Source organism: Phaethon lepturus, unplaced genomic scaffold (genome assembly GCF_000687285.1).
Source record: "Phaethon lepturus isolate BGI_N335 unplaced genomic scaffold, ASM68728v1 scaffold46615, whole genome shotgun sequence".
NCBI classification, from domain to species: Eukaryota; Metazoa; Chordata; class Aves; order Phaethontiformes; family Phaethontidae; genus Phaethon; species Phaethon lepturus.
The window spans coordinates 63,899-78,170 of NW_010542502.1; the positions used below are offsets into that span (position 1 = coordinate 63,899).

Below are 14,272 nucleotides of genomic sequence, written 5' to 3' on the forward strand. Positions count from 1 at the left end.
TGGTAAACCTACTGGATATTCTCTGATACAAGGAATTCTCTAGTAAGCACTAGGTATCTTGATAGTTGTGTTTGGGTGTAACTTCACAGACACAACTTCGCAAAGAAAATACCCACATTTTTAAATACAGGTCCTACTCAAGAAGTAAGGTGTTAAGAAAAAGATACTTATGGGCCATTTTACAGTAGGACCCTTGGTGGTCTGCCTGTCATTTTCCCATCTGTGGTATACCCTGCATAATGTAAACTCTGCAAAACTTCTGTGGTAAAACTCATGTTGTCATGTTTCTGGCACGTCTACTGTTTGATAATGGAGCGTACACAGAAGTGAGGTTTCCTTCAACAGTGGCTGTGCAGGGAATGCAAGCTTGAGGTAGAGCACAAGCTGTCAACATATGAGCAATACAGCTTTTGTGAGTAGAATTCGGTACCTAATTGTCCCACCCTTTCTATGTGTCTCTACAGCTAGAGTTAGTAAAAACTTACCAAATCGTGAGTCTTTGACCGGTTTACATGCTAGTGATGGAGAGTGGAATCAGGCTTATGCTAGCTACTGGTGTGAAATATTAGGATCTGCCCTGCTTGCATTAGGAGCAATCTTACACTGATGTCTAAGCCAGTATATATTATGAAGTAATCTGGACCAAAAAAGTATTAATAAAATGTTTGTCTTGTGGACCATCATATCAGCGGTTGCATACAATCTGTGTGGTACCTATTGCAGTTTCTTACATGGAAAGCTAATCTGGAGCATATGTGCTTCATCATCGAAGGAGCAGCAGTTCTCTGGAATTGTCTGATCAACATTGATGCTGATTCTGATTGATGAACAGCATCCTAAGAGCTCTCTTACGGCACAAGTTAGTTGTTCTTGAGCTATGAACAAACCATCAGTGCTCACTGCACTGGCTGATATTCCATAGGTTTAGTAATATCTCCTACTTTATGTGAGCAAGAAACGGTGTTGCTACATACGATTACTGTAAAATATAATGGAATGTTTGCTTCTTGGATGGCCACATTAGTATCACTCATCTTTTGTAATCTGTGCTACTCCACAGAGTACATGACCAGAAAATAAACAATTCTAATTCTATAGCTGTGCTCAGACTCAATTAAAGAACTTTGTATTTTGTATAGCATGTTTTTATTCTTCAACATAAAGTAATAGGGTGATATTTTCAGATCCACCAAATGACCAATGAGTGTACCTTTGCAGTAGTAGCTGAGGGCATTAAGATTGGTTTTAATCACTTCTACTCCACTGTTAGGATGCTGCTGGCATCATAATTCTAGCTGTTTTGATTCAGAGGTTTTCTGAAAACTTTGGATCAGCAAGTTTTAACTTATTAGTAGTTGCACCTGTTTTTCAAAAATCATCTCCAATAGTAGTAACAGAGCACTAAGACTTGCTTAAGAAATAAAATGGTATTGCAGCAGCACTTCACTAAAACATGAACTTTTTTCATGCAAAGTGATTTTTAATTGTCAAGTTATATCTTGCTAAGAAGGTGTTAATAGAACTTTTGTTTTCCATACATTTTCAGCTGCATTTTGTAGAAGAATGGCGAGAGATTTAGTAAGCTACAAGATTCCTGTGGAGTCTCTTTGCAGAATAGACTTCTTTCATTCTCATCTGGTGTGATGCCTTTCCCTTTATTGCAGAAAAGATCAGTGACAACGCTTGCCAGTTTATAAATGCAAGTTGTCACTTTAGAACTACAATTTTGTAAGAGGGGTTTCTGAAGTAATGAGATACCAGTTGTTTCTGAACAGCATCATATTGCCCAAAATATTTTAAGGTGATACCAAGTATTTTCTTGTAGTAAAGCAAAAAGACATGTACATCTTCAATTCAAGGCAGTCGTTTCACAAAAAAGGGAAGGGATCGTCATTCACAATAATGGAGGAGAAACTGGTAAAACAGATTTTGGAAAGAATTGTGGGTGTGACTTGAGGATATTTCTGGACTTCAGCTGCTATAGGAGAAAAAACATACAGCTGTACCATTATTGAATGTAGGTACTGGCATTGGTTGTGTTTTCAGAGGTGGTGTTGGGTCCTATTTACTCTGGAGTTTTTACTGATTTGTGAGCTTTGGAGATGGACAATGTCTGAAAAGTATTTACGTTGCTCTAGAAAAGCTGAAGCGTGCTTCAGATTGAGGGAGCACCAAGGCAGGCCTAATGTTGAAAGAGACAAGTTGAGAACTGCAGAGACATGATGCGGAAACTTTCCAGGTGATTTGTTTGGAGGATGGTCAAGATGAGTAGCTTGTTCGACATAATCCAGAGGGATAATGAATCCTTTCATTAACCTTTGAAAGGAGGAATCATGGAGCAATTTCTACGTTGGATGGCTTTTAACTCCTTGGGGACTATGCTATTAGGAAGGCTACAAATTCAAAACGAGTCATCTCTGGCACTAAGTAGAGCCGCTTCCAAAAGCGATGCTACAGTCTGTCGTCTTGTTCTAAAAGAACTTTCTTTGGCTGCAAGTTGCTGTTTTAACTTTTCCAAAGTGACAATGATAATTTAACAGAACTGCAATTGCTGAAAATGAGAATATTCACTAATGATCTACCTAGCAGTAAGTTACCCATTGTATAGATATCATATTGGAGAGGTTTGTATTTTGGAGCCAGTGGGAACTGACTGAGCACTTTTGTCTACTGTTACACAACTTAGTTAATAAACCAAAGTTCAAGAAAATTTAAATAAAGTGTGGTTACAGGAGATCTTTTTCAAAGTATGGAGAAGACCAGGGAGTCTGGAAATACTCGTGAAGGAAATGAAAGTAGTCCGGGTAAAAAGGAGCTTTTTTTTTTTTTGTTTGGTGCTGATGTTTAAATTTCACAACGTTAGCTGAGTCATAGTGCATACTTTGCTGCTCTTGCTTCATACTTCTTTAAGCTCAATATTGGCTCAACTTGCTGCTCTGCTCGGGAACTGACACTCAGCTACTTTCAGTGCTTAAGTACAGTTGATTGTGGTTCAATCCTTGTTCAAGCAACAGAAAGATTCTCCTCCTTAACCTCCCTCCCTGCCACTAAACCCTCACTGGATTAATGCTACATCCTGTCCATCTTGCTACTTTACGTAACAGGCCTGGTTTGAGACATCTATCTGTGCTCTGGGCTGCAGAGAGTGAGCTTAGCTCTAAATGTGTAAGCAGCTGTGAAATGCAGGCAGCTTCATTTTTCATTTTTCAAATCTTGGTGATACATGTTTGGAAGCTTAAAAATAAGTTTGAATTTCAGAAAAGTGAGATTTTTGCACTCCAGAAACAATTTCTCCAGTAACATTTTAATTTAAAATTTGCTGAGATATTGTTGTCAAGAGCATGTTACTGTCCTGGGTAACCTGTTGAGCTGCAAATTATTCTAACTCCTCAGAGTTCCTGAAGAATCTCTTGTTTTGCTCAAATAAGCTGCGATCTTCAGGAGTGTCCTGCATTGTGATATTGCATGTTAATAGCATTGATTAACTGTCAAGCAGTGGGAATGGATGAGAAAATGTCCATTGTAAAATTAAATGGTATTACTGAAGACTGTGCCATGCTGCTGGTTAGGGAGGTGACTAGTACTTGGTGGTAGGAGTATTAATGTGAGCTCCAGGTTTTTTCGCATGATTAAAACAGGCCATCTGTTCTTTGTTAAATGTTTACAAAAACAGCTTTTCTCTAAAAGATTTAGAGAGATGTGGGTCTAGTAAACACACCAATATTTTTGAGCACCTTTTTCACCTTATTTCAAATAATACCAAAAATCATTCTGCTGCAATATTAAGTAGGATGAATACCTATTTGTGTTTAATCTTCACTGATTTCTTTCCTGTGGAAGATTAAATTCTGTACCAGCATAGTAAATTATGGCTTTGTTATTACTAAAAGCAGCAGGAGTAGTGATTTCTGTGAAGTATGCAGATAAATTTTTCAATCTTTTGGTAAGAACTTGTAATATACATATTTTTTTAATTTTGCAAATGGAAAATGGGGTTCTTTCATTAGAAATTGTGACCCTGTAACTAGAGTTAATCCTTTGTAGATTTAAAGAAGTAGAACTATTTGAAATAATTCCTCATGGTAGTCTTAATCTAATATTTACTAGTGAAAGCTTGCTCTTCTTCCTTTTCTCCCTTCTTAAGAAAGAACAGACAACTGGTTTGGTGTAAGAAAATACATATTTCAAGCTGCTTCTGATCTCCTCACTAGATTTGTGCTGCTCCTACACAGCTTCACACTAGGGAGCAATGTGGGGTTGTCAGTTAGGGATAAACCGTTTTAGCATATTGCAAAAATGTAGGCACAGACTTCTTAGAAAAAGAAAGAAAGAGTGCCTCAATTTAAAAGATCACATATGAGTGAATTACAAAATGTGCCAAACTGCAAAGGGAGTGGCACGTGGCAAAAATAATGTATTTTCAGGTAATAGGAAATATAACCAAAGCCTAATTAGGGCAGAGTTGACTTTTTGTAGCTTAATGGTTTGGAGGTTGTGAATGGTATGAAACAAAACTATAGTATTTTAATTTGCATGCTTGGTAATGCACATTAACTTCGTACTGTAAATAAAAGGCAGTGCTTTTTGCTTCTGTTTTTTCTTAAATATTTGTTTCATGCACCATGTTTAAGACTAATGTATAGTCTAAGTTGTTTTAGAGCCTGAGAATGACTCTTGTGGAGAAGCTTTCTGAGGTAGTAAGAATCTGAATTTTCATAGGATGACATCTTCCAGAGTGAGTTACCAAGTACTACAGTGCAACAACAATCACTGCCATTCTCATTGCTTTACCTTCTGGCCAGACCTTACATTAAAGCTACAAATGTCAAATCATGAAGGGCTGACATTGCTGTTCTGGAGACTTGGAAAGCTGTCTGCCTTATGTTCAGATTTGCTTATGACTGTGCTGAAAGTAGTTGTTCAGACTTCTGAAACAAACAAGCAAACAAAAAAAAAACACCCAACCCACAAGTCTTAGGAGACAAGGATTAATTTTTTGACTTAGATTAAAAAGGTAATGAGAATACTTAAGAATGTATAAAAGTTCATATTGATTTCAGTGACATGGTCATGTCACTAATGAAGGTGCAACCTTGAAAATTTTATAGAATTAAATTTAAATGGCATTACTGGATTTCTTGTGTTTTTTAATATTTTTTGGCTAGGCTGTTTCACATGCTTAAGAGGAAGAAAAATAGATTACCAATTTTGATTTGTTCTAGAAAGTTGTAACTTTATATATGAGCTTTTAGAGAGCTGTAAAAGTCTCTCTTAATATGGCAAACAAATACTGTAGTGCCAAACACAAGGTACTCGCTCAATACAAATTTTACAAGTGATGGAAAGGTTATTCTTACGTTAGACACAGCAAGTGAACAGTATTTTGCACTCACAGCCCAGAAGGTCAACCGTATCCTGGGCTGCATGCAAAGCAGCGTGGCCAGCAGGTCGAGGGAGGCGATTCTGCCCCTCTACTCCGCTCTGGTGAGACCTCACCTGGAGTCCTGCGTCCAGCTCTGGAGCCCTCAGCACAGGAAAGACATGGCCCTGTTGGAGTGGGTCCAGAGGAGGGCCACAAAAATGGTCAGAGGGATCCTGGAACACCTTTCGTATGAGGACAGGCTGAGACTTGGGGTTGTTCAGCCTGGAGAGGAGAAGGCTCTGGAGAGACCTTCTTGCAGCCTTCCCAGTACTTAAAGGGGGCTTCTAAGAAAGATGGTGACAGACTTTTCATCAGGGCCTGTTGCGATAGGACAAGGGGTAATGGTTTTAAACTAGAAGAGGGCAGATTCCAACTAGAAATAAGGGAGAAATTTTTGACAACGAGGGTGGTGAAACACTGGCACAGGTTGTCCGAAGAGGTGGTAGATGCCCCATCCCTGGCAACATTCAAGGTCAGGTTGGACGGGGCTCTGAGCATTCTGGTCTAGTTGAAGATGGCCCTGCTCATTGCAGGGGGGTTGGACTAGGTGACCTTAAAAGGTCCCTTCCAACCCAAACTATTCTACAATTCTGTGATTCTATTTAAAAAGAGGACTGAGTGTTGTGGTGGATGGCTCAGTGAAGACACTGATGAAATTTGCACTCCAGGTCTCTGAAAAAAGTAGCATGCATGAGATATGAAATGGTAGATAGTACCGAAATATATTGACTACCTTGGGAAATGTAGCTTAAAAGTACTACTCTGAAAACCTGTGGATAAGGAGCACTTAGAGGTGATTTGTGTAATACTCTTATCTTTTCCTACCTAAAAATAAGTGTTAGACAGTGCAAGTACATAACAGTGTGAAATACAGAGAAGACAGTTTCATTCTGTGTCACAGAACAAATCTGAGGAGACAGTCAATTCAGTCAACCAAATTAAAAACCAGTTGGGAAGATATTTTAAAATAACTCTATTTTATGTAATGCATAATTGGCCTGCAGAACTCATTGGCACCACTGACTTCCTGGGATCAGCGTTTACTATACAGATATGCAGTCTTTGTGAACTTTGCAACATGAAGATAGGTAAGTGTTACGGTGACCACAGATTTCTAGAAGAGGTGTTGGTTCAGACTTCAGGATGCCTAACATGAGATTGCCTTGAGGTGGGGCTGATTGATGTGGTGCTAATGCAGTCGGTGCATGAGGTTTGCATTAGAGCTGAGTTTCCACTGCAACTAAGGCCCTGTTGCACTAAAAAGTATCTTAGTAGAGGACCGAAACATGCACAAGTCACCAAGTAGACCCAGATCTTCAGTCCATCACTCAGGCCTTCCCTATTGTCATGGAGTCTCTTCCATAAAGAACTGTAGCATCTAGCTTGTACCGTTCAAACCTCTCGCAAACAGCAATAAAAAGTTGTCTTCGCTTCTTGACAGCCTTGCTGCTTCTGCTGCTTGGGTAGCTTCTGAGTATGTGAGTCTATTCAGGGCACAGCGTTTTTTTGCTACTGTGAAGAAATACTGACAGTAGTTAGGACTGCACTGGTTCAGTTTGTTTACACTCAGAAAACTATATTAATAGGTTTTTAAAAATACACGTGTATTCACTTTCTCATGTAATGATATTAAGAATTGTATTTCCCAAATCTTAAGTGCGATTGTTTTTTTAGATCCAGGTGGCTAAAGTGTATGCCTGTGTATGCCCATCAGTTCTCTTTATGCTCAGGGGCTGGGTTTGTAGTTATTCGTTTGCACGCTTGCCACTCCGAAGTAAGTGCAGTTTGAATAAAAAGCAGAGAAGAGGAAATGCGAATAACATTACAAACAGTTACACAGGCAATGCTATTCCTGGAAATAAAATTCTGATTTGCTATAAACCTTTTTTCTCCCCAATTCAATGGATTAAACATCTCAAATGGCTAGACTTCATGACCACGGCTAATGGGGAACTCTTCCACCTACAATCATGCCGACTTAATTTTTAGAGAGAGAAAAGGAGGTTAAACAGAGAGAAAGGGTGGGAAAATGGCCTGACCGTATATGGAGTTGCAAGAAAGGCATCAGTAAGGTGTCATGCTATTACTTTTCTTTTTGAAAAGCACCGTCATCCTACATTTAGAACCACGGGCAGGCAGTGAGGAGAAGCAGGTTAGAGCTTTGATATGCTGCAAAGTCATGGTAGAGCTTAGACCTTATTTTCATTGCAAACTCTTGGATCTTTGTGTAGAACAGAACCATTCAGAGGAAAAGCATTGCAAACATATCCAATATGCTCAGTCCAGGCACTTGATATTTGTGTAATTATACATATGTTTTCCTGTACTTTAAGTCTGATGTAAACCTGATCTGCTATACAGACTTTGAAATAGGATGCTTTTGCAGGTTCACAAACACTTAAGGTATTTCTCTGTCCAATCTGTAGCGGGAGCAAATCTGTTTCAATTACAAGTAGGGAGCTGCGTATCTTTGACATTACAAATGTAACAGTATATTACATTTTAAAGTGGCTTAATCCTTCATGTGCTGATCAAAATACCTGCTGTCACAGCTGAACCAATGTAAATTGCCCTGATTAATTTTATATAAATACAGCCTGTGAATATACTTGATTCTCCTTCCACATGTCTAGAAAGAAACTTCAACATTTTCTTCCCCAGAGGACAAAATTACAGTGCAACTGAATCTTTTGTAACAAGTTATTCTACTAACAACTGTTTTGAAATACCTGAAATAACAATTGCTTTTCTTTTGCATCTAAATGATTAAAACTCTAAATATTTTCTATACTTCCCCTTTATGTACAAGCTTTAGAATAATTTTACCCTTGCTATATCAAAAATTTCTGGTCATTTTGCTACTGTTTTAACTGCAGAAAGCTTTGGTTTTTACTGATTTACTGTACAATATTTCAGATACGCTGCTAAGTTAATCTCCTGCTTAGTATTTTCTCCCTCTGTAACCTCTTGTTCCAAAAAAGCAAAGTTTTAGAAATCAAAGCTGCAAATCTACAATTTTATTTCTGTTTGTCTCTCTCAGCATTCTCCATCGGAACCCTTTTTAGAGAAACCAGTGCCGGATATGACTCAGGTTAGTGGACCGAATACCCAGCTAGTGAAAAGCGATGATTATCTGCCATCAGTTGAGCCGCAGCCACAGCAAAAGAAAAAGAAAAAGAAAAACAATCACATTGCTGCAGAAGGTCCCAGTAAAGGTTTTGGTAAGGAAGACTTTCCTGGGGGACTTGACAGCCAGAATCTAAGCAGGAACTCAGTGGATTGCTCCCAAGAAGAAAAGAAGAAAAAGAAAAAGCCCAAGGCAAAAAAAGAACCGAAGGATCCTAAAGAACCCAAGGAGAAGAAGGAACCCAAGACCCCCAAAGTCCCTAAGACCCCTAAAGAGCCAAAGGAAAAGAAAGCAAAAAATACCACGCCAAAACCCAAGACCAGCAAAAAGGCTAGGTAAGTCAGGAAATTTCTGTATGTGATCAGAGAAAAACAATGTGTTTGTGGGATTTCTAGAGCACCTGTGCTAAACGGTGTGGGTGGAGAGGAAATCTTGTTTTGTCGTTTGCCTTCTACTGTCTACAACATCATGTTGTTGAGGAACTTGGGCACCTTTCTCTTGTTTGGCTTTCCTGTTTATGGCTTCACAGTTATTTTAAGCAAGCTGGAAAGGCAGAAGGTTAAATTTTCTTTTCAAGGCATGAAACTTTCTGGATGTGTTAGATTTCAGAACTAACTCTTATTCTTCTAATGCTGTTCTATCCTTTTGTGTGGTTTGTGTATTAAGAAATTAAATTGCTTCAACATTAGTGTAGGTCTGACCAAATCCAGAGATGAAGGCTTAGAGTAAATAGTTTGATGTTTTTCTCTGAATAAAGTAGTAAGTTAGGTATTTAGTGTTGTTACAAGTTGTACAACCCTTGCAGACAGTATTTTATACTGACACAACCCATGAGCTATAAGCTCTGCTGTTAAAAAGGCATTTTTATATGGATATTGATGTATCCTCACTGTAGGGATTATATTCATTTTGCTGTTTCATGTAAAGACAGTTTTCCTAGCAGAAAATCTTTGTGGATATACCAGATGCTTCAACCTTGTTTCTTAACTGTTTTCACTCAGCGTCTTGTCCTTTTATCAGGGTAGGCTTAAAATGCTACAGAGTAGTATGAGAAAGAACAAACTGCTGTTACACATGAGTAAATACGTCATAGATAATAACACAGATTCTTTCCTTGCCCCACAAGTCCCTAAACACCATGATTATAAATGCCTACTTGAAAGAAAACTGAGAGGAAAAAGACATTAAAGCTCAATTTTTTTTTCATTTGTACCTAGAATTTCTTACAACTGTTCTGAATTTGTTCCAAACATCTGAATCTGTTTTTCGAGATGTGGCTAGCGTTACAAAATATAACTTCCAGATGGAAGCACAGCCAGACTTGGTTAATCCAAATGAGTTTGCAAAATCCATTTGTATTAGGGTTTAGAAATTGCAGTTAATGAATCAGCTTTGCATATATTCTACAAGACTGACTATTGGTTAGGTTTGAGACAGCTATATGGCTAAATGAGACATGGATAGTAAGATGTTGCTCTTCCTTTTGGCCAGAACGAGAAGTTTCTATGTTTACAGAGATGATGTTTCCTCAAGAATTTATAAACACTGGCTTTTAAAATCAAATGTTGTCCCGAAAATGTTGTATTAACTGCTCCATAAATTACAGTTGATTAGCCTGTATTATTGCAGAAGTTACTTCAGCTATGTTCCGGACTGTCCTAAGGATGGAGTTTACATACATGACAGTTCACAGCTTAGAAAAATTCTTAAGTTACTTACCTCCAAGTACGTGTTTTTGAAACCAAAATACTGTATCAGCTAGAGTAACATTTTTGTTCTGTTTTCCTATACTCTTAGGTTTAAAGGCTGACCAGGCCATATGGCATGGTATTGAACAACTCCCAGCAATTCTTGCACCAAGAAGTGAAAAAGCTTTTAGTGCAGGACTTCTCAATTAGTGTGGTGTTACAAATTCTTGACTACAATGAAGCTTTGTTTAATAAGCAATTAGTTAGAAGGAGTCTGCCTCAGAAACATGCATGGGTTTCTGTGGATGTGCTGGACATCAGACCTCAGAGCTGGTCTGTCCTGTCCGCTCAATCCTAATATCTCTTTGCACGTCTTCTCTAAATCTTGGGACATGCCATGCAGATTAAAGGAGCAGTGTTTCCTTTGAAGGAACAAATGACTGCTTTCTTAGCTGTATTTGTAGGAGAGTCTTTATCTTCTTTCCTATGCAGCGACTCTCAGCCCTGGGTGGCTAGATGACTTACAGTATTCTAGTTACTAAGCCCTGTTGTTTCACCTGTGAGAAACGTGTTTCAAGCAGCATTAAGAGCGTTTGCTGTTCCTTGTGCTTACTCAGGGGTGTGGAGTACTTTTCCCATAACGGACTTGTCGCCCTGTTAACAGATGCTCTCTTGAGAACAAGGTTGTTCTCATTTCGTGGTCTTGTCACCTTTAGTATGAAACTTCTTTGAAGAACCCTGAGACTGTGTTGGGATGCTGTGCTGCCAAAGAATTTTAAATCTGTGAAAGAAATTTGCTCAGTTCGGCAATATCACAGGCTGGGGAACCTGTCCAGTGACAGATCATTGAATCAAATTTTTTAATAAATCAACTGTCCAAATGTTTAATCGTCTGAGCCACAGTATTTCAGCAGCACTAACTCCAGAAAGGAAGTAATACGGTAGCTGAGATGAGCGAGATTAATGCAAATTAATATGTTATGGATGATTATGTTAAAAGTACATATTTTGATAAAGTTAGTGTCTGGCATGTGTTTACCACTAGTGCTTATATTGTTTGGTGTTTTGCTTCTAAGCATTGAAAGGAGTAGTATGATTTTTAGATTTCTAAATGCTGTGCAAAACTAATGGGTTTTAATTCCTGAATAAACTGATCAGTTTTAATGGAAGAGTTTTGCACTCGTGTAAAATTCAGGCAAATCAAGTCAGATGTAGGAAATGTGTTTACTGAAGAGCAACAGTTTTTTGGATAGAGCATAACGAATCCTTGATAGTTAACTTTGACACAGGCGTTATTAGAGTATACATGTAGATTAAAAAATCTGGTATTTAAGTATCTTAACTATTTTGTAGTTTAATCTAGCTCATAATTTAACCCTGTTTCAGTTCCAATTTTGACTTAACAGTATAATTCTTTTATTAAACAAATAACAGCAGGAAAAAAAAAAACACAAACAGGAACTTTATCCTTCACATGTCTTCTGTCTTTGATGTGAGTTGTGACAAAATGAGCAGCCTGCCTCACTGAAATGCACCTTCATGTGAGGGACCACAGTCAGATTAGAGCATGGACGAAGCTGATTAATTTCATGCTCGTTTGAATTGTGTGTCCCATGGCATCTTAAAAAGAAAGAAAACACCGCAATGGGCTGCTAGTATGTGGTACTGCATACTTGGCGATTTTGAAAGAAAGATCTCACATTAATATTGTACTATTACACTTGTCATGGATATTAGCCCAATCCTACCGATACAGAAAGACAAATACAATGGTGGTTGGAAAAAAAAATTGCAAAACAAATCTATTGTGTACCAAACTAGTCAGGTTTGAAAGCAAAACAGAGGTATACCTAGGATCACAAATGAACGGTTTTCATGTTCTTGTGCTGAGTACTATGTAAGCTTGTAACGTTATGGAGCCAGCTTCAGGCACATGCAAAGCAGGCAGATTTTTCCAAAAGTAGATGGATGGGGAAAGGCAAGTAGTCCTTCTGAATTGCAAAGTCATGGCTCAGATGTCTCTTCCTCCTGTGCCTGTCCCTGGAGGAGATGAGGACCACCTGTTTGAGAAGATCATGCTGCAGCACAGCTGATACCTCTCCCACTGCTTCCTACGAAACCTAGAGTGGCCACCAATTACGGTGGGAGACGCAGTAACTATTGGCGAGGGCCAAATAGCAGCTCTTCGCAGGAGCCAGTCCCTCCTCCCATCTCGAACCAGGCTGCTGTGCTTTGCAAAGCTGCTCTTATCTGCTTCCTTCCCCTCCCTGTGGCAGGGGAAACTCTTTGTCCTTCCCTACGGCAGCAGCCTGGGATGCAGGGCAGGGCAAGTGCGTTGCTGCTCGAGGGGAGTGCTAAGCACAAGCGTAATTACCTCTTTTTAGAGGGAAGTGGAGAAAGGACTTTTTTGGCACGCAGACTCGCTGTGTGTTGCATCGGAAAGGGGATGGCTCCTGGCTGCGGAAGCGGGAAGAGGCTGCTGTGCGGCCAGCAGGACGCAGCACCCTGGGGAGATGGAGGACAGGAAGAAAGGTCCTGAGGCGGTGGTGGTAGTTTCCACTCCCAAGCTGGGATCATCCTGAGTGCGGCAGGAAGGGGGTGCCTGTGGGAGAGAACAGGAAATCGTGGGAGATTGCCATGTGCGCGTCCACTGAGGCTGTTCCTGTTCACACCTGTCCTCCGTCTCCCTTTTGAACCAGCCCAGCTGCCAGATATTTACCTTTGCCTTTGCTGCAGGCAGGCCTTGTAGGCTTTGCTGTTACCAACGCGTACTTTTTAGTAATTTGGCTGAGTTATCAGGCTGGAAAAAACCTTGCTGTCCTATTGTTTTTTGTACTTTTGTGACCTATAAAAACTGATTTTAAAAAGAAAAGGTTTTGATTACACTAGGAGCTTTAAAAAATAATTGTTTTCCTCGGGTAAGGTAGTACAGAAAGTCTGACAGGTCTGAGATTTTGAGAGGATGGGATTTTTTTTTTTATGATTTTGATGCTCCACAGCGGATGTGTAACACTTTTTTTAAGCCAGGTTCCAATCATGAATTTGTCACAGAACAGTGTTCCCAAATGGTAAAATAGGGATTGATAGTCTGACTTATTTTAAATGTTTAAATTACAGAAAAAAATCATCATCCAAATCCTGATAGCTATCATAAATAACACTAATAAACAGATCTGTCAGTTACTCAGATCAGATGAAGTAGTTGCACAATGTAAACATACAGGCTAATTACTTCCCCTCTTAATCCTGCGAAGCATGCCATGATTTTTGGGGTATTTTTCAGTCAGATGGTGTGGCCCTAGTAAGTTCCTGGTGTTTGACCTAGCTCTGTAGGTGGCTGCTTGACTGACAGACACAAAATATGTTGTCAAAGGTTGGATACTTGTTCTCAAATTGTAATTCAAGCTTTCTTTACAGTTGTCCTACTTACTGTTTTCCTCTTCAGACCCTGTTTTCCTTCACATTGTTGTTTTGTCTGACCTTCTGCAGGTTGTCTGCTTACTGATCCCCTTTGGTCAGTATGCCATGCAGACCTCTGGGGTAAGAGGGTGAAACCAGAAAGTGGTATTGGACAGTTAGATTGTAAGACAGCTAATCTGAAATGTCTGCGTTTGTACCACTTGAATAGAAGGACTAATTTTAACTGACATTTAGAAAATATTTTAGTGTTGTGTGTGTGTCAAATACTACTTCAGTTTCTCCCAGATTTCTAGTTCTTATTTTGGGACTGGACACTACCTTGTCTCTGGTGGGACTTGTCTAAGTTTTGTATTCATGGATGTGTAAAACCAAATATGATAATTGTCTAAATGTGTATATTATGGTTTGCCTGCCTTGTTGCCAAATTTGGGAAGAACTATCAGATGTGCATCCAGAGTTAAGCGTTGACACACAGACCCTAATGGTAAAGGCAAAGTGTATAAGAACAGGTTTTTAGCTTGCCTATACTTAACATGTGGAAAGGTAATTCTGATCGAGGATAACACCATTCCTGAAAGGCGTGAGTATGATCCGTTGGGAAGTGGAAAGGCTGAG

At 39.2% G+C, this 14,272-nt stretch overlaps 1 protein-coding gene across 1 annotated transcript in view; it reads left to right on the forward strand.

The window, feature by feature from the left end:
• CHD7 (chromodomain helicase DNA binding protein 7) overlaps positions 1-8,884 on the forward strand; it is a gene marked incomplete at its 3' end in the record, with an annotated part of 37,299 nt that extends 28,415 nt beyond the window's left edge. The window contains exon 3 of the mRNA XM_010288032.1: positions 8,463-8,884. Within this exon, the coding sequence (XP_010286334.1) occupies positions 8,463-8,884 (422 nt within the window). The remainder of the gene's footprint in view (positions 1-8,462) is intronic.
• Between the last annotated feature and the right edge of the window lie 5,388 nt (positions 8,885-14,272).